The 20,841-nt window shown below is 36.9% G+C and overlaps 1 protein-coding gene across 1 annotated transcript in view; it reads right to left on the bottom strand.

Annotated features, from left to right (window-relative positions):
- The window catches only part of LOC142344110 (innexin unc-9-like), a 134,031-nt gene that overhangs the window by 19,173 nt on the left and 94,017 nt on the right, over positions 1-20,841 (bottom strand). The window contains exons 7-8 of the mRNA XM_075395607.1: positions 17,547-17,688; positions 12,001-12,111 (exon numbers count right to left, since the gene is read on the bottom strand). Of these exons, the coding sequence (XP_075251722.1) occupies positions 12,001-12,111; positions 17,547-17,688 (253 nt within the window). The remainder of the gene's footprint in view (positions 1-12,000; positions 12,112-17,546; positions 17,689-20,841) is intronic.

The raw sequence follows: 20,841 nt of genomic DNA, 5'->3' as shown, positions 1-20,841 counted from the left end.
ATTAAAATATTTTCTATAAAAATAGTATTTCAGAATTAAATTTCAAGCCAAACAATGGACCAATTTTTTGTTCCTAATAGAAAAAGGCGATAAAGAAGACTAGTTCTGGTCTCATTGGGATGTTCACTCTCAAAAAAAGTCCGAGTTCTATTTGAGAGCTTTTTTTATAAAACATTTCTCTTTTTTTGCTTTTATTAAGTCACCTAGAGACAAGTCACTTTTTGTATCAAGGTTCTATTAATGACAAACCCCATTTGTCTTTTACCCCATTTAACCACATCTTTTAACCACATTTGTCTTTTACCCCTTCACTCTTACACCATTTTACCCCAGTTGGCAGACCAAAAAAGATGTAAGAGTGTGGGGTTAATTTGTCTTTTACCCCCTCACTCTTACACCATTTTACTCCCCTTGGAAGCCCAATGCAGCCCAAGAAGACGTAAGAGTTTTGAGCTGCATTTTCCTAAAAAATCCTCCCATTGCAGCCCCACTCTTACGTCATTTTACCCCCCTTGGCAGCCCAACTCTTACATCATTTTACCCCCCCCCCCCCCTGTAGCCCAACTCCTATATCAATTAACCCCCTCAATCTTTTAGCCCCCATACCTGAAGACTGCCAGTCTTTAACCCACAACCTCTGTACCCTCAGCTGCGTCGCCTTATCCTCCAGACCATCGATGCTTGTTCAACTCTTGAGGGTCTTTATGTATATATAATAATTGTTAAAATTGCCCCATTACAACAAATTACCCCCTCACTCTTACATCATTTCACCCCCTCTGAACAAATTACCCCCTCACTCTTACACCATTTTATCACCCTTGGCAGCCCAACTCTTACATCATTTTACCCCCTCTGAACAAATTAAACCCTCACTCTTACACCATTTTACCCCCCTTGACAGCCCAACTCTTAACTCATTTTACCCCCTCTGGACAAATTAACCCCTCACTCTTACATCATTTTACCCCCCTTGGCAGCCCAACTCTTGCATCATTTTATCCCCTCTGAACAAATTACCCCCTCACACTTACACCATTTTACCCCCCTTGGCAGCCCAACTCTAACCTCATTTTACCCCTCTGGACTAATTACCCCCTCACTCTTACACCATTTTACCCCCCTTGGCAGCCAAACTCTTACCTCATTTACCCCCTCTGGACAAATTACACCCTCACTCTTACACCATTTTACCCCCCTTGGCAGCCCAACTCTTGCATCGTTTTAACCCTCTGAACAAATTACCCCTCACTCTTACACAATTTTACCCCCCTTGGCAGCCCAACTCTTACGTCAGTTTACCCCCTCTGGACAAATTACCCCCTCACTCTTACACCATTTTACCCCCCTTGGCAGCCCAACTCTTACATCATTTTACCCCCTCCGAACAAATTAACCCCTCACTTTTACACCATTTTACCCCCCTTGGCAGCCCAACTCTTACCTCATTTTACCCCTCTGGACAAAATACCCCCTCACTATTACACCATTTTACTCCCCTTGACAGCCCAACTCTTACCTCATTTTACCCCCTCTGAAAAAATTACCCCTCACTCTTACACCATTTCAACCCCCTTGGCAGCCCAATTCATACATCATTTTACCCACTCTGAACAAATTACCCCCTCACTCTTACACAATTTTATCCCCCTCAATTCCTACATGTTTACCCCCCTCAATTCTTAGATCATTTTACCCGCTCTGAACAAATTACCCCCTCACTCTTACACCATTTTACCCCCCTTGGCAGACCAACTCTTACCTCAATTTACCCCTCTGGACAAATTACCCCCTCACTCTTGCACCATTTTAACCCCTCTTGACAGCTCAACTCTTACCTCATTTTACCCCCTCTGGACAAATTACCCCCTCACTCTTACATCATTTTGCCCCCTTTGGGAGCTGAACTCTTACATCATTTTACCCCCCTCTGAACAAATTACTCCCTCACTCTTACACCATTTTACCCCCCTTGGCAGCCCATTTCTTACATCATTTTATCCCCTCTGAACAAATTAACCCCTCACTTTTACACCATATTACCCCCCTTGGCAGCCCAACTCTTACCTCATTTTACCCCTCTGGACAAAATACCCCCTCACTATTACACCATTTTACTCCCCTTGACAGCCCATCTCTTACCTCATTTTACCCCTCTGGACAAAATACCCCCTCTTTATTACACCATTTTACTCCCCTTGACAGCCCAACTCTTACCTCATTTTACCCCCTCTGAAAAAATTACCCCCTCACTCTTACACCATTTCAAACCTCTTGGCAGCCCAATTCATACATCATTTTACCCACTCTGAACAAATTACCCCCTCACTCTTACACAATTTTATCACCCTCAATTCCTACATTTTTTCCCCCCTCAATTCTTAGATCAATTTACCCGCTCTGAACAAATTACCCCCTCAGTCTTACACCATTTTAACCCCCTTGGCAGCCAACTCTTACCTCAATTTAACCCTCTGGATAAATACCCCCTCACTCTTACACCATTTTAACCCCTCTTGACAGCCCAACTCTTACCTCATTTTACCCCCTCTGGACAAATTACCCCCTCACTTTTACACCATATTACCCCCCTTGGCAGCCCAACTCTTACCTCATTTTACCCCTCTGGACAAAATACCCCCTCACTATTACACCATTTTACTCCCCTTGACAGCCCATCTCTTACCTCATTTTACCCCTCTGGACAAAATACCCCCTCTTTATTACACCATTTTACTCCCCTTGACAGCCCAACTCTTACCTCATTTTACCCCCTCTGAAAAAATTACCCCCTCACTCTTACACCATTTCAAACCTCTTGGCAGCCCAATTCATACATCATTTTACCCACTCTGAACAAATTACCCCCTCACTCTTACACAATTTTATCACCCTCAATTCCTACATTTTTTCCCCCCTCAATTCTTAGATCATTTTACCCGCTCTGAACAAATTACCCCCTCAGTCTTACACCATTTTAACCCCCTTGGCAGCCAACTCTTACCTCAATTTAACCCTCTGGATAAATACCCCCTCACTCTTACACCATTTTAACCCCTCTTGACAGCCCAACTCTTACCTCATTTTACCCCCTCTGGACAAATTACCCCCTCACTCTTACATCATTTTGCCCCCTTTGGCAGCCCAACTCTTACATCATTTTACCCCCTCTGAACAAATTACTCCCTCACTCTTACACCATTTTACCCCCCTTGGCAGCCCAACTCTTACCTCATTTTACCCCCTCTGGACAAATTACCCCCTCACTTTTACACAATTTTACCCCCTTGGCAGCCCAATTCTTACATCATTTTACCCCCTCTGTACAAATTACCCCCTCACTCTTACACCATTTTACCCCCCCCCCCCCTTGGCAGCCCAACTCTTACATCATTTTCACCCCTCCTCCCATTGCAGCCCATTGCAGCCCAATCTTACATGGCAATTTCAGTCATGGGGGTAATTCCTTAAAAGTCCTCCCATTGCAGCCCATTGCAGCCCACTCTTACATGACAATTTCAGTCATGGGGGTAATTCCTGAAAAGTTCTCCCATTGCAGCCCATTGCTGCCCACTTTTACAGGACAATTTCAGTCATGGGGGGTAATTCCTGGAAACTCCTCCCATTGCAGCCCATTGCAGCCCACTCTTACATGGCAATTTCAGTCAGGGGGGGGGTAACTTCTTAAAAGTCCTCCCATTGCAACCCATTGCATTCCACTCTTACATGGCAATTTCAGTCAGGGGGTTAATTCCTTAAATCCCTCCCATTGCAGCCCATTGCAGCCCATTGCAGCCCACTCTTACATGACAAATTCAGTCATGAGGGGTAATTCCTGAAAAGTCCTCCCATTGCAGCCCATTGCTGCCCACTTTTACAGGACAATTTCAGTCATGGGGGTAATTCATGAAAATTTCTCCCATTGCAGCCCATTGCAGCCCACTCTTACATGGCAATTTCAGTCAGGTGGGGGGGGGGGGGTAATTTCTCAAAAAGTCCTCCCGTTGCAGCCCATTGCAGCCCACTCTTACATGGCAATTTCAGTCAGGGGGGTAATTACTTAAAAGTACTCCCATTGCAGCCCAACTCTTACATCATTTTACCCCTTCTGAACAAATTACCCCCACACTCTTACATCAATTTACCCCCCATAGACAAATTACCCCCCATTCTTACATCAAAATGGGAGGATTTTAGGGAGGACATTCGACCCGGGGTAGATGAGCGGGGTCGGAACTTAATGTGCGAACGCACATTACCGAGCCTCCTTGTTGCAATTAGTATATAGACATTCGGATCAGTTTCTTTCACTCAGTGAGTCAAACTTTTGCCGTGACAAAAGCCTTCGAAAAGTAGTTTATGCTTTGTTATGCGTTGGAAAAGATGGAAAAAGTGGCAGTAATCAAAGGCCTGCAAATGAAACGGAAATTTTTGCCAGCGCTTCAAAACTTTTTTGTCATTAGTATCATTACAAGCCGTGTATTACTTTTTTTATACTCATTATTGAAATTAAACTGACTGCGTTGCGAATCTGCTGTTGCAGCTCGCTAGTTAAATATAGTAAATATTGCTGGAACGACACTTTTGGTACTGATAGCTGTAACAGATTACAATTTTCTTTTTCAAGCAAAATAATAACAGTATTTGAAAAATTGACGTCGCGCATTTCCATCGAATATTTTTCCGTTTGTTCCTCGGCAATTCCATTGCAGTTTTTCATCAAAAACTTCTTCAAATATTGCAATTTTTGACCAAATCCGTTCTGTTTTGAGAAATTTCAACCAACAGGAAACATTTTTGAAGTAGAACATTAAAGGACTTTCAAGGACCGTCGAATTCTATCCCCATTCCAGAATTAAGACTTTTATTTAACGTGAGAATGACATTTCGGACAAGACATTTCGTACAACAGATTGTTGTGAACAAATTTCCTTTGTACCTATCATTAATAAAGAACTATTTGTTGAAATTAGCCTTTCAGTGATCGTCTCAGTAATTTTTACGGCCTCCAACAGCTGAATTTTCTTAGAAATTAAAATTTGTGATCGGTTTTTATCTTAGTGGCTCAACTGGGACGTTTGCATTAGGATAAACAATGAACTGATGAAACAATTTTAAAGCTACTTCTAAGCTATGGCATATTGTTCCGAGGAACTATTGTTCCGGGGGGGAGGAACTATATACTCAAATGGTTTTTTTTGTTCAGTCAATTTTGGCCGATCGATATGTTCGTCGTAGAGAAATGTGAGTGGTATCATTAAAAAGCTGGTCCAGCGTAGAATTCAAAATTAATTTTTTTTTATTTTCGTTTTTTTCGAGGAGTTATCGAGGATTGAAGTTTTGTGTGAAAACGCGATATTTGTTCACTTTTGATGTAATTTTTCTCCAAATTAAAATATTTTCTATAAAAATAGTATTTCAAAATTAAATTTCAAGCCAAAATATGGACCAATTTTTTGTTCCTAATAGAATAAAGGCGATAAAAAAGACTAGTTCTGGTCTCATTGGGATGTTCACTCTCAAAAAAAATCCGAGTTCTATTTGAGAGCTTTTTTTTATAAAACATTTCTCTTTTTTTGCTTTTATTAAGTCAACTAGAGACAAGTCACTTTTTGTATCAAGGTTCTATTAATAACAAATCTCCATTACAGCCAAATAAAGCCCAATGAACAAAAAACATCGTTTTTAAGATATTGCTCATGTTTTTTTTGGCTTCGATTCTGAGTTTTCGTAATTTTAAAGGAAGTTTTGAAATTCTTTTTGAAGTTTTACATTTTTTTGGAGTCCTATGGAATGGATTCATTGACTAACAGTGCAATATTTTCCATAATGAGCTTTAAGTGAATATATCTAGTGCTTTGAGGGGACAGCTAATGGCTGTTAAGACTTAAAAAATAACTTTTCGATTTTTTTGAACATTAAAGAATAAAACTTATTATCGTGAACTGTAGGTCAGTCCAGGAGTGACAGCACCCTCTTCCTTCCTACTGCAACCAAATTCAATCTGATTAGCGGTTTTTGTCTTCTAATTATTGGTTATATGACTTCAATGACACCAGATTTCAGTTTTTTTTAAAAATTTTTTTTGATATTTTTTTTATTATTGGTTACTTTTGAACTCTTATCACTTTATCCAAACATTATACACAATATCCAAATTTTATTTTAATCCCAATGGCTTCAAAAAGACGTTTAGTGGATGACAGATAAAGTTTTCAGAGTAAAGCTAATGTTTTAATTGCCTTTGACACTTTCTTCTCGCACTTTTTTTCTTACCGAAATTTGGTTTTTGCCTGTTTTTGTTGTTGTTTTCACAGTCATAAGATTTATTGAGATGTCATGTTAATTATCTAAGCGTAACAAACATCCTTTTGCTCCCATCGGTTTATATCTGAGCGTAGATATTGAGTTTTTAAGTTTAATGCCTGTTAAGAGTTAAAAATAATTTTTCGAATTTTTTTTGAATATTAACCAATCCTGAACTTTTTTTCTTGAACTGTTGGTCAATGTCAGTACTAGTCCGTTCAATTGCAGCCAATATTTATCTGGTTAGCGGTTTTATCTTCTACCTATTAGTTTTAATACTTCAATGCCAAGAGATTTCATAAATTTTTTTATTTTTTGTGTATTTTATTTTATTTTTGGATCCTTTTGAAATCTTATCACATCATCCTACTGCTGATGGTCCCCATGGTTTTAGGCATAAATGGCAACAGATCATAGATAAAGTTTTTAGAGAAGAGCTTGTGATTTGAATTGCTTCGACATTTTCTTCTGGCACTTTTCAACTGAATTTTTGGTTTTTGCCTGTCTCTGTTGTCGTTTTCATAGTCAATAACTTGTTGTAAGGTCTTATTTAAAAAATATGATTGTCAAACAAACTTTTTGTCCCGTCGAGGCATATATTAGCGTATTTACTGGCTTGCGTTGAAAGCTAATGAAGTTAATTGCGTTGATAATACGTGTTTTCTCGAAAATTTCGTTTTTCTAATGTATTTGTTTGTTTTTTGATTTTTTTTTGAAATTATATTGATAAAAAAGAGAAATCTCATTGCTCGTAAAAATTGATTGAAAATAAAAGAGTTTTTAGTCAAAAGTTCATTTTTTTTAATGCCTTCGACACTTCTCTCGCCCAATTTTTTCTTAAATGGGCTGTTTTTGTTCTTTAGGTAGCCTTAAATTGCTGACAGTTCTCATAGGCTTCTAATTGAGCATTGAATGAAAGATGTTACCAGAAGCAGTCAGTTTATAGCGGATAGACTTAAAGTTTATGATAATCATATTGAAGTTTTTTCAAACTTTTCAGTTTTTGTTGTTCTTTTCGTCAAATTGTAACTTATTTTCATCAATGAGGTCCCATCGAATTTCTTGTATTTAAAGAGATAACTTATCTATTGATATTATTTGTCACAATGTTTGTTTTGTTATATGCGTTTTTTGGACAATATGCGTTTTTCTGAACGTTTATTGAGTGGCCAATTTTTGTGTGTCTTTTTCCCTTGTATCAGAACAATCGCGTAATAACAGATTCCAATTGTTTTCAAATGTGGCGCAAGTAAACTTATTTAATCTCTCACTTTAAATCCTTCAGCTGAATCAGTAGAATTGAACAAATGAATTAAAAATACATAATATTCAGATGATAGCTAACGACTTTAATGGTAGCAATAGTTTGTGTTTTCGCAAATCGTTTGAAATTTTTTGGGTTTCTCTTTAGTTCGCTTCTATGGCTTAGTCTAAACAAAGACAAGTCCTTTCGGTTTTGTAATGAGTTTTTAGTAATTTATCAAGGATAATTTAGTTAAAAGCTAATGATTTTTAAGATTTTTGAATTTTCCTGGTGTAAAAAATGTTGATTAATTTTTTTTGGTTTCGCCTCAATGTTCGTTCTTTTTGTCGACTTGTTACCCAGTCTCATTAAGAAAATTTTCCATCCGCTGTATTGTTGGAAAAAAGTAAACTTGTGTAGTTAAGGTTTTACCTGACTGCACTTTGACGTTGTTACCAGGTGCTTTTTAATTTAGATATTCCGTTTTTGCCGTGAAATTTTTGTTTTTCATTTTTGTTTTTTGTTTTTTTTTGTCTCTTAGTCTCTTCAATGTCAGATCACGTTGGCGCTGTAATGAGGCATGGTATTATGTAACTCAATTAGTAGATAAGTTGTGTAACGTTTGCTTTAAACTCAAACATCTATTTTTGTTATCTCTTCATTTGGTTGACAATTTAGTCAAAAATGTAGATGAGCTCGGGTCGGAACATCATGTGCGAACGCACATTAACGAGCCGCCTTGTTTCTTTTTAGATAAGTTGTTGTCAAAAACGGTTTTATTAGTCCAATTCGAGCTGTATTTTTGTCCGATTTTCAACCATCTAAGACCAAAGTTATCAAGTTAATTTACGTGGACATCCAGTGAACACCAATTGAAACAGTGAAAACGGGCTCTTGAAGATCAATTTTACAATTAAAAACTTTCAATTGCCACTATTTTTACTTTTCAAACATTTGATCTTGTTCATCTATTTTGTTTCAACGAGTACTTGAATTTAGCTTTTATTACCCAAAAGTTCTATAAAATTAAGTTGAAAGCAAAGTAAACAAAATTTCTTGTCTTCTGTTGTTTATTGTTTAATTGTTTCCCTGTTTTTTTTTCAAGAGTTTTCGGTACTGAGAATGATCTACCCAAGGTGGAAGAGCAAAAACCTAAAGTCTTCGAAAAATACTAAATTTCATATGTATCTTTTAAACTGTTTTGAATGATGTTACTTGTGTAGGAAATTACTATTTTTTCAAATGGATTTTAAGGTGCCGTTGCTTTTAAGCAGAGTTTTAAGCAGAGTGGTCTTCTTTTTCACAAAATAGCTTTGAAAATTATTACTTAATGTTAGCAAATTTTGCTTTTGCATATTCGAGCTCCCATCTAATATGCTACGCCCCACCAGGGTCCCGAGACCATCAGCCCGAGAAGCGTCACAAAAATTGAATATTTTGTGGCACACTTTTTTGGGACAAGTAGATTAGGTAAGAGGTGTTTAAATAAGTTCTGACTACACGTGAGTAAATTCTTTGCTGGAGATCTGAATTTATTATTGTTTTTGGCAGTGGATGACCTCCTAGGCGTCATTAAGTAGACAGTTTAGAAAATCCTACTGATAACAAAATGCTCCATTTTACACAGGTTAATATTCCAGACTCAAGCGACCTCTGATCAAGTTATTCAACAAATAAAAAATTTTAAGGACAATACAGTTTAAAACAAACCTGGCTGTTACCATTAACCTTGTTCAAAAAAACGCTGTTTAAGGTGTCATTAAAAAAAATTTTTTCAACCAAACTGTGACAGAGAGACGCACAGAAATTAAATTATCATCTGTGTGTTCACTCAGTGAAAAGGTTGGCGAAGTTAGTGTGGGGATAATGGCAATGGATGCAACTTTCCTTTTAGCGATGTATATTTTGATTTGTCTTTTTTATTAGTTGTTTTATTTCTTAATAGTTGAAGTAATAAACTCTAAAGTCTTTTTTCTTGGTAAGCCACAAAACGATAAATTGAAACTTTTGAACTTCATCGGAAACTGAATTAATGAAACTCCTTGTATTCTAGAAACATGTATGTATGTTTGCATCAGTGCGCGCGAGAGTGTGTGTGTTTATGTGTGTTTGCCATGTTTGCATACGTGTGTGAGCGTATAGTATATGTGTGTTTATTTTTCTGTGAGTATCTGTAGCGAATGTTTTTGCAAGTGTTCAAGTGAATCAAGGTTCCTTGGAATGAATAATTTATTTGAATATGTAAAAACTTGTTATTTGTCGTTTGATTTTCACGTCGTTTTGCTCCTCGCAGAACAACCTAACCATTTTGTTTCTAAATTACCTGTTGAAAACAATAAGAACCGATATATAGGGACACATGACTAAAGCAACATAGAGAAACAAGTCTACGCTGAAAAAATTTACTGAGTTCTCTTTTTTACTGAAAAGCATTTTTAGTGGGCCCACTTCCAATGAAAAAATTATATTTTATATTTTGGATTTTGCAGTTTCCCGTGCATCATGAATGGGACGCAACAAGATTTCCTTTAAAAATACAAACTTGAGGAGGAAAGTATTTGAAATTTGAATGACCGAATACAAAAATTGAATTGTACGCTTTAAAATATTCTAAAAATTCAGCAAAAAGTTTACTTTTTTGAAATAGGTTGAATACAGTTTCAAAAAAGAAAGAAAAGCTCAATATTTTTGATGCAACGAAAATCAACATCATTGAAAAAAGACAATTGAAAGTTTTCTGTTAATGATTAAAAGAACCGCCAATTTTTAGAGTCCTTGTTCTGTAGCAGAATCTATATGGTAAACTTGTCAATCAAACATATTAGTCTATTGTAAAAAGTATAAATTCTTTGTAAATTTGCGAAGAAATTGCTCAATTTCAAATTGGAATTTTACAAATTGCTTTATTGAAAAGATGAGAAAAACGAAGAAGCTTGAAAAGTGTTAGTAACTTTGTTTGCGATGCCAACAAGATGAAAATTTTTCGATAGTTGCCTCCATTCCCGGGTCGAGGTTTTAGGGTGAATTTTCGTAAGAAATGCGGTGAATGCGGTGAATTTTCGTAAGAAATGCGGTGATTGCGGTGAATGCGGTGAAAAAAAATAATTCACCGCTTTTCACCGCATTTCTTACAAAAATTCACCACCAAATTCACCGCATTTCTTACAAAAATTCACCGCATAGACTATTATGGCAAATTAATGTAAGAAATGCGGTGAATGCGGTGAATGCGGTGAAAAATAATAATTCACCACATTTCACCGCATTTCTTACAAAAATTCACCGCATATGGTTTCCAAAGTTTACCTAATCTGATTTAAATTCACAAGAAATAACAAAGACCTTAGTGACAGTTGGCGCAGTGGAATATGCATATGAAGGCATGCAGGAGGTCAGAGGTTCGAACCGGTGTGGGGACGATTCTTTTTTGTAAGAATACTGAGAACGCGGTGAAAAAAAATAATTCACCGCGATTCACCGCATTCACCGCAAAAAGATGTAAGAAATACGCGGTGAAAATTATTTTTTTTCACCGCATTTCACCGCATTTCTTACGAAAATTCACCACCAAACCTCGATCCGGGTTCTCATGTCAGTAAATTAAGCGCTGAAATAATTTTCATTCACAGAAACAGCTTTTTAAGCAAGTGATGTCTTCTTTTTTCGACTCACATTAAAAATTAACGGTATATGTTTCTCAATACAGCAACCCAAAAAAGAAACCGTGAAAACTTTTGCGTTTGTCTGAGTTAGAAGTGATTGATTGGAAAACATTGAATACGAATATTAAATATAGGAAAATTTTAATTTTGAATTTTTTACTACAAACCTTTGGTTCAACTACTTTTTCGGACCGCTATTGCGAGCTATGTAATCTGGATTTATTATTGCAGCACTTCGGTAATGTTTTTGTCAATTACAAGAATTTGACTGGTGCTGCTTATGTATATGCGTAGTATTGGAAGCGTGAACTTCATGAAAACAATTGAAAAAAATCCAGTCTTATTTTTTCTTAGATAGACCATAAAATAACAGAATACAACTTTTTAGCATTGAATTCAGTTGCTTGATATCTTTTTAGAGATACAATTGTTTTGACTCTGCAGAAGATATTTTTGTACCGGAATTTGCTTACTGATTAGATCTATTTGCAGACCCTGCCTTCTGATCACATCCTTGTGCGATTATTGTCCATAATATTTTGCGAATATAGATGTTATTGGACCATATGCATTCTGGTCCGCACATAACCCCCGTGACCAACCCAGGATTGCCTAATCAGAGGTCGCTTTGGCCTAGAACCTCAATCTGGGTAACGTCTCATAAAAAAAATACAGTTTAGAAGCGAAAAGGCTCGGGCTTGAAATAAAGAGTTAGTGTTCATCAGTAAAAAAGGAGAAAAGAACAATTCACGTGGTGTGAGTTAAAAGTAGATAATGACTTATAGTAACCTCAGTGATTAGTTCGGATATAATGAGGGAGTTGGTGTTCTGCGCAAGGAGCTTGAAGATGAAAGCACCGTCATGACGCAGGTACTGGTCCACGAATTGAGCCACCAACCTCTGAAATTAAAAGCAACATAATTTAAGAGCTCAATAGAAACAGTTTTACTTGAAAGAAGTGGTCCTGCTAATTTTTGGTTATTGGCTGTGCACGAGGATGTTTATACTGGGTAGGCCGGAGATCAAACGTTTTGTGTGTGTGTGTGTGTGTGTTTGTGTGTGTGTGTGTGTGTGTGTGTGTGTGTGTGTGTGTGTGTGCGTGTGTCGTCGTTGTCGACAACACGGGTCAAAAGAATTCAAAAGGTTGAATTTTAAATTCAAATTGCAACTGAAAAATTTACCAAATTTAGCTCGTATTTATAGTACTTATTTAAGCAAAAGTATACAGAGAAAACTTAGATCAGCTAAAAATATATTATTTGGTTCACTTGTGAACAGATCTGATTCCGAACCTCGGACGTGATTTTCTATCTTCATCAACTTTTCATGCGAATCATATATGGCCTTGATACAATCGAGTTCAATAATTTGAGGTCGGCGGATGTTAGAATAAGGCTTCTGTGGGGGGAGAACTGACCTCTGATATCTGACTGATAGATCAATAAGATAATGATAGCGCCAAAACAAAATTAGAATTCAGTTCATCAGGTAAGCTCTTCTTTCATTCTTTGAAACTTTAATAAAGAAAACTAATTGTCTTGATGTTTCTTTGAAAGCATCACATCTTCCCTCCTTTTTTAAGGTAATTTGTGGTTATAGGTTCTCCAAATCCATTGGACTGTCTTCTATTTTATGTTGATGTTCGTAGAGGCTCTGATGAATCGGGTTGTTGCTTTGCAGCTGGTGTGGCTGCAAAAGCTTCATCTTGAAGTGACGGTCCACTATCTGTGTTCTGAACTTGTGGTTCTGATTGAGATGTTGTCTCCTCCAAAGATGGTTCAGTTTTCACATGATCGTTATCTAGTCTCGCTATTTGATGAGCGTTCTCTAGGATAGTCAGAGTTGAGTTTTTGGACTGCAAAAAAGATGTACTAAAGCCCTTCTCTATGACAAAAGTTGCAGGAACTGTCTTCTCTTTTCATTGGATTTGAAAAGAGTGGGTTCTCACAAATCGAAATATGTTATTACTGGTAGTCCCAATCTGCGTCCAGGGTCCAAGAAGCAGTTGAACTGAAGTTTTCCCTATCGTCTTTGAAGTGTTTCGATGTGTCATCAATGCCCTTTCCATGAATGCTCCAAAAGACACGTTGAGTTTGGGACTTTCCGCTTGAGGTGCCCGCCTCCCTGCTTCAGTCGTTCTCTCAGCTAGTCCATTAGCTCCGATATGATAGATTGGTGGTTCCATTTTCTTAGTTCCAAGTGATTCACACCACATTTTAGGGTGACCATTTGAAAATTCAGGACCATTATTAGATACTAAATTTTTTGTTTTTCGGAATTTTGATCGGATTCGACTAAGATATACTTTGACTATTTCTGATCTTCTATTATCCACGGGGAAGCTTACATTCAACCAGAAATTGCGTCAGCAATAACCTTGGATATTTCATTGCTTCTTAACATAACCCCAGTCCATGTGATGCCGTTCCCAAACGTTGGCTTCTGGCCACGCAGGGACTGCTTTCACCGACTATGCCTGTTCTTTTTTCAATTTTTACTTTTACTAACGAAATGCTGAACGTCTTGAGCAAAGCCAGGCCAGCTTGCTATCATTCTGATTGATACTTCAGTTGCATGCTTCTCAAGATGTGTCTCATGCACTTTTGCCATAACTAAGTGTTGTAATTTGGGTGGAATGAAGAAACAACACCTCTGAAAATGATTTCATTGTGGATGGTAGGTGCACCTTTTTTTTTTTCAACCGTTTTTTTTGCTTCTGAACATTGTTTCCAATTGCCGCTTTTGATTGGTTTCGTTATGACTTGGAAGAGCCTGTGTTTTCCAAGTTCAGTTTTGATTTCTGCTTGGAACACCAAATGAGTCTGAGCGCGAATTAAATATTGTTGACTGCAAAACACACTCGTTGTCAGGTTCATCTTCGTCTAAACCCAATCCGCTCAAAGCATATGCAAGGGGTATCTGATCTCAAGGGGTGTACTACAACTAATAGTCGAAGCCCATTAGAGCTTTTGCTCACCTGGTGATTCTAGTTGATGCTGTCTTCGGGATCTCCTTGTCTTGTGCAAAGAGATATTTGATTGATTTGTGGTCCGTCTGTAGGGTAAGTTATCTTCCGAGAAGACATTGCTTCATTCTTATGACCACAAAAGCAACCAGCAGTGTGTCTTGCTCTATTTTTGGGTAGATTTGCATCGCTGTAGTCAATTATTTGATACATATATAACTGGATCTTCTTCTTGTGAAAAACACCCACCAATGGTTTTTCAGAGCCGTCATTAGTAATTGTTGTGTTGCTTATGTTTGTAAATTGTATGGCTCTACAACTGAGTTCGCACATAATTATTTTTTAATGTATATAGAAACATTGTGATGGAATTTTGCCCCATGAGAAATCGGTACTTCTCATGTCTTTCAGTGGTAGCATTTTAGTTGCATAATCAGGAAACATTCTTCCGTAAATGTTTTCTAACCCAACAAATGTTTCCAGCCTTTTGTTTTTAGTTGTTTTTTTTTGCATTTTTTTACTTTTTCAACATGTTTGGGATCGGGTGCTAAACCTTCCTTTGAAATGGAGTATTCCAAACAACTGACACCTTTGACTGATTTTGAGTTAGATTTTGTCTCACTAAAAGCAAAGTTTTTCTCATGTAGTCGACTTTTGACATCAAACATTTTTTTGTCAAGCTGCTCTTTTTGTAGTTCCATAGACGAAACAAAGTCTTGAAAAATCATCTTTGATGCCTTTGAATGATTATTCGCTGCAATTCTGGAAGATTGAAGAAGAATTTTCTGTGCATAGATGAGGCAGTCGGCAAATATTGTACATCCCAGAGGTGTGTTGATTGTGCTTACGTCTTTTGCCTCCTCGCCAAGTTCAGTTTGATGATTGACATCTTAGAGATCTTTTCCAAAGTACAAGGGAGACGACATACAGGAGGGCAAAGTATGAGGACCCTTGTATGTCGTCTTCAACTTTAGTATGGGTAGACCTTATCCATGACCTTGCCATTCATATTGACTTTCAAGTCCACACAAAATCTCAGACCGTCACTTTTATTTCGCTGTCACACCAGTGGAGATGCAGTTGTGACACCCACTGGCTGTACCAGTTCAAGGATGCCCTGTGTAACCATCTGTTCAAGCTTCTCACTAATCTGGCTTTTTATAAAAAGAGGTATATTCTGGCTTTTATTTCAAAATTGACTGTGACCCTGGTGTCAATTTCACATAAGCTTTTTGACTTTTTATAGAAGGGAAGTGTTAATTTGTGATGTTGTTCACGCCGATCTTGGGTGGAAGGTCTCGATCAATTATTCAATTTTTTTTATCAGACTACATAAGTGCTAGTTTTTTTGTGTTTCTGCTTCTGTTGCACTTAACGTCACAATTAGGTAATTCCAGAAGCGTTAATTGATAAGCGTCAAAAGTTTCGACATGTATTATTTTTCCTGGTAACTGAGATTTTTCCAGGCACAGTCCATTTTTTTTGATAATATCACTAAGCTACCTGCACCTGTGTCCAACTGAACTTTTGCTTTGCAGTTATTTAATGAGTTGTATTCCCATGTCGCAGACATGCTGAGGATGTGTTCTTTATATGAAACATTCCCCTCTCTGATGCTGGAGATGCTTGCTATGAATAATTATTTTCATCTTCAGAATAGTTATTGAATTTAGTGTACTTACCTGAATTTGGGTTGGGTTTGCTTCTACATACTTTTGGGAAGTATCCCACGTTTTCACATTTGTTTCACTTTTTACTTAGCAATAGAACGGCTCTACTATAATATGGCCTAATTGCACCTATTGCACATTTTGTTGCTTTTATTAGTCGTTAATTTTTGCTTTGGTTTTCGAGAAGTCTGTTAGAAGTTATCTTTCTTATTAACGGCCTTTACCCATTGAAGACCTTGCAAAGGTCATTGCTTGACTTCTGAGTTGTAAACTTTCAATCAGATCAGTAATTGACATTGCTGGTTTTTCTTTAATGCCGTCTATTAGTTTAATTTTAACTAAGGGTGTCTCAAACCTGAGATAGTTTTCTTTACCAGCTCCTCCTCGGGGTTGGCCGATGTTTTGAGTTTTTGGAGGTCCCAATAGCGTGCTTTTTTAAAATAAAATCTCGAAATTTGTCGTCTAACTCCCTTACAACATGTAATACGGACAGAAGTTTACTCATTTCTGCCGTTACTACTCTCTCTTTAGGAGAGATAGAATTTTGAATCCCCAATCTGGTGTCATATGGAATTTCTAGCAAACACTTAAGGCTCAATAGGCTCCTAAGTTTAGAAATTGCAGCTTGACCACCCATACCAAGAAAAAGATTTTCTGTATGTCCACTATAGTATCATCAATGTTGATTTTGTCTTTTTTCTTCTCTTCGCCAACTTTCGTCACAAAAGACATAAAACACGCAGTAGCTGATTCTGCATTCTGTAGATCAAGAATGTGTCTGTCTGCTGGTGTCCTGGACATCATTGTCGTTGTCGATAACACCGGTCAAAACAATTCAATAAGTTGAATTTTAACATAAAAATGGAACCGAAAAATATGCAAAATTTAGCTTGTATATAGTACTTATCTATGCAAAAATGTACAGAGAAAACTAAGATTAGCTTAAAAAAATTCACTTGATTCACATGTGAATAGATCTTGTTTCCGAACCCCGGACGTGATTTTCTATCTTTATCAACTTTTCATGAGAATCGTATATGGCCTTGATACAATCGAGTTCAACAGTTGGAGGTCGGTGGATGTTGGAATTAGGCTTCTTTGGGGGACTTACTTCTGACATCTGATTGATGGGTCAGAAAAATACTGATAGCGCCCAGACAAACATAGAATTGAGTTTCGTTTTGTGGCCATTTTTTATTGACATAGCAGCAAAGTTCATCAGGTAAGTTCTCCTTTCATTCTTTGAAACTTTGATAAAGAAAACTTCTAAGGTTCTTGATGTTTCTTTAATGTTGTGTATGTGTGTTTGTTTGTGTGTGTGTGTGCGTGTGCGTGTGTGTGTGTGTGTGTGTGTTTGTGTGTGTGTGTATGTGCGTGTTTTGTGTGTGGGTGGGTGGGTTATTGGGTGTTAGTTGTAGTAGCAGTAGTGGTTGTGGTTGTGGTGGTGGTGGTGGTTGTGGTTGTGGTTGTGGTGGTGGTGGAGGTGGTGGTGGTGGAGGTGGTGGTGGTGGTGGTGGTGGTGGTGGTGGTGGTGGGTGGTGGTGGTGGTGGTGGTGGTGGTGGGTGGTGGTGGTGGTGGTGGTGGTGGTGGTGGTGGAGGTGGTGGTGGTGGTGGTGGTGGTGGTGGTGGTGGAGGTGGTGGTGGTGGTGGTGGTGGTGGTGGTGGTGGTGGTGGTGGTGGTGGTGGTGGTGGTTTGTACCTTTTCAGTGTTAGATTCGCAGTTGATGGTGGCAGTGAGTTTGAGGTGTTTCATCACATACTTGATCCTGTTGAACCTGAAACACAGTCTCCACGCCCACAGTACTGTGTTCATCGAAGTAATTATCGCCACACTTAACAACCTATAAAGAGAACAAACACATCAGTTTGGTAAGTTGCAAGAAATAACTTTTGCCAAACAACGGTGATAAAATCGTATAATAGGAACAGAAACCATGATACCGAGAGTACTTATAAAAAAACTTATTAAAACGCAACCAATTTAACTTATTAATAAATTCAGAATATAAAGGGTCAAAGCAAAATCATGATGGCATTTATTGCAACAAAAGCAACAAAGTCAGTTGCGTTAATTTAACCATGTTGTAGTTTTTTTTCAAAGAATATTCAGAGCAATATGTAAATATTGATCCTTTTTAACAACGTAGGGCCATTTACAAAATCAAGTTTCAAATAAAAAATTAAACAGTTGCATTATACCTGCCCCCCTTTATTTGTTTTTTTTATTTTTAGAATTGACAAGTAAACTACTTCATAACCAGTTAGTCAAAGTGTACTAAAATTATATTTAAAATTATAGTTGAAATTATATTTAAATTATATTTTTCCAGTTCACTATTTCGAATCAAAATAGAGAAGTTTCTTGATGTGCAAAACAAAAAAAAATTCTGAAGCGCGTAATGTTTGTTTCGAATGGTACTTGTTCAAATTGCTGGAGCTGAAGCTGTTCCATTATTCTTTTAAATTTTTTGAGAATTTATTTTTCCGTATTTAGAGAGGAAGTTTAAAGCATTTCAGGATGTTTTGTTTGTTGTAGGGAACTGTTGTTCTGTTCTGCAAAATTGTTTCACCATGAAAAAAATTAACAGAACGAAATGCACTCCATGAAAAATTTCACTTCTTAACTTAGAAGCAAACATTTGAGTAATCTGACCGTTCAAATATATTTTCTCAAGTAGCATGTTATCGGTACGTTGCTGTGATAAATTTGTCACGTTTTATAAAAAAAAATACAAAATTGTAATGGTGAGAGTACTAAGAACCAAAGCAGCAACAATCGTTCTTCAAGAAACCTTTGAACACAAATCCCGAAAACCTGCGGTCCTTCGTTTTCATTTGTTCTCCGTTAACATTCTCCGCGTGAGAACCATTAATTTATCTTGAAGAGCAATTGTTTTCAGTACTAGTTGCTTCGCTTGTTTCGGTTGGGTTACTCATCCATTTTTTCTCAAAATGTCAGCGCAAATTTCTCTTTTCGACAACATTTTATAGATCTGAACATTTCTATTAAAGATCTTCACATCGGCAATTGGAGAACTTTTTGTTCTTTGTTTTCTTTAGAATTATTGGTGTAGCAAAATTAGAGATCGTTTAACCTAGTTTTGAGTAAGAAAAACCACGATATGTACGGTTTAATGTAATTTTCGGCATAATTTTCTAAGGTTCTCTAGACAATTGCTGACCTATTATGAGCAATTTTGCTTCCAATAACATCAAACAGAAAATTTGTAAGCATCCAAAAACCTCGCCTTCTAAGTTTCGCGTGTTCTTTACGATTGTTTTTTACGATTTGGAGCTTACGATTATGATTATATGTTGCTATTTCTGTATAACATTAAAGTTGACAAATTTATCGGTCTACTGTGTTTTATCTGAGACAAATTGCCGGTTGTGAACAAAATTGACTTATGAAAAACTGAATATTTGTTCAAACCATGTTTCTGACATAAAACTTAGAGTTATAAAAAATTCATCCCTTAAAAACTACCAGTTCGTGTTTCGGCGTGACCAAATCACTGCGTCAAAAATGATTAAACGTTGTGAATTGATCTTTAGACACACTGCGCCCCAATGCAAATTAATTTCCTTGAATTGCACAAAGAAACATAGCAAGAGACCTGTAAATTATATGATTAAGAGACACTACAAAAACTTTCAAAGCTCAAATTCTACTGATATTATGTGAGAACAAGAAGTGTCAAAGTAGTTTGAGCCGTTAGATTCTAATTATGTTTCACTAATGAGCTAATAAGACCTGTCATTAAGGCGACTGCGCAATAAAAAAATGAAAAAATTTTTGAATTTAACAAAAAAAGCAGTGTCAAATTTGCAGCAACTGTTAAATATTTTTGTATATCATTCAAAGGCTGGGAGGTTGGGAACTGTTAATATTAATATTAGATGGAAGAGGTACAACACGTACAACAAGAAAATCGTGCAAATCGTGAAATTTTCTTAAAATATCTGCATAGTGAATGAGTCATAAAAACCAAAATCCATCAGCTGTTAACATTAAACAAATTTTTCATGCCTCATTACGAAATGCACTGTTATTAATGAAACGTTTCGAAAATACAACAAACTTACAAAATCTATAGTAGAACTAAAAAATTAAGACCAATCATTAATGAGATAAAGCGATACGACAAACAAAATCAATGAAATTGGACAAAACACAAAAATCGATTAGTATTGCATGAAAAAAAAGATTTAACATGAAATTCAAAAACTTATAGCCGCCCATTCATGTTTTATAACTGATTGAAATTATTGCAATTTTGATCTACATGGCTTTTTGGTCTTTGTTGAATCCTATGAGACTAAAATTAATACTACAGACTGAATTTCTATTGAAATCGTGAAGTCGAAAAACTGTGAACACACCTTAAGAAAGAGACGGCGCCCTAATACAAACTAATATAAATTTGTTTAAAAATATCAGGACAGCTCCAGAATTACAATCCGAAACATTTGAAACCCAAGGAGTTGACTGTCGGCCATCTATATTGACAGAAAGAGCCTTTCATAGACAAAGAGCCTTTCATAAAGGTCCGTAAAAAGCATGCACCAACTCCACTCAAAACGAAGGACACACGAAGTAACCAAAAAGAAAAGAAAAAAATTTGCAAAACAATGAAATAAAGATACCTTAACACGTGAACACAATGGATTTTCTTCTACCGCATTCAACTGGTAGATATTTCCCCTATGCGACATGTACGACGGAAACAGAAGTTGTCTTGTTTAGTGACATCAGCTGAAATCCCAACCATGAAAACTCAATTATATGAGTTGGCGGTTTCATCAGACCATTTGCTTTTGGAACTGACAAAAATGGGCGGTTTTTCCCGTTCTGTAACATAAATTGTAACTTTTGAAAATTGTAATCAAAAATTATTGTTAATTTTGGTACAACAAATAATTGAAGTCAGGCAGCAATTCGATCGAAATCAAATTCAATAAAAATTTTCTCGAATTGGTACCAGTGATCAAAG

Source organism: Convolutriloba macropyga, chromosome 8 (genome assembly GCF_964194025.1).
Source record: "Convolutriloba macropyga chromosome 8, txConMacr16.3, whole genome shotgun sequence".
Taxonomy (NCBI): Eukaryota; Metazoa; Xenacoelomorpha; order Acoela; family Convolutidae; genus Convolutriloba; species Convolutriloba macropyga.
Note: the sequence above shows the minus strand (reverse complement) of the source record. Positions and strands in the feature narration are given on the sequence as shown.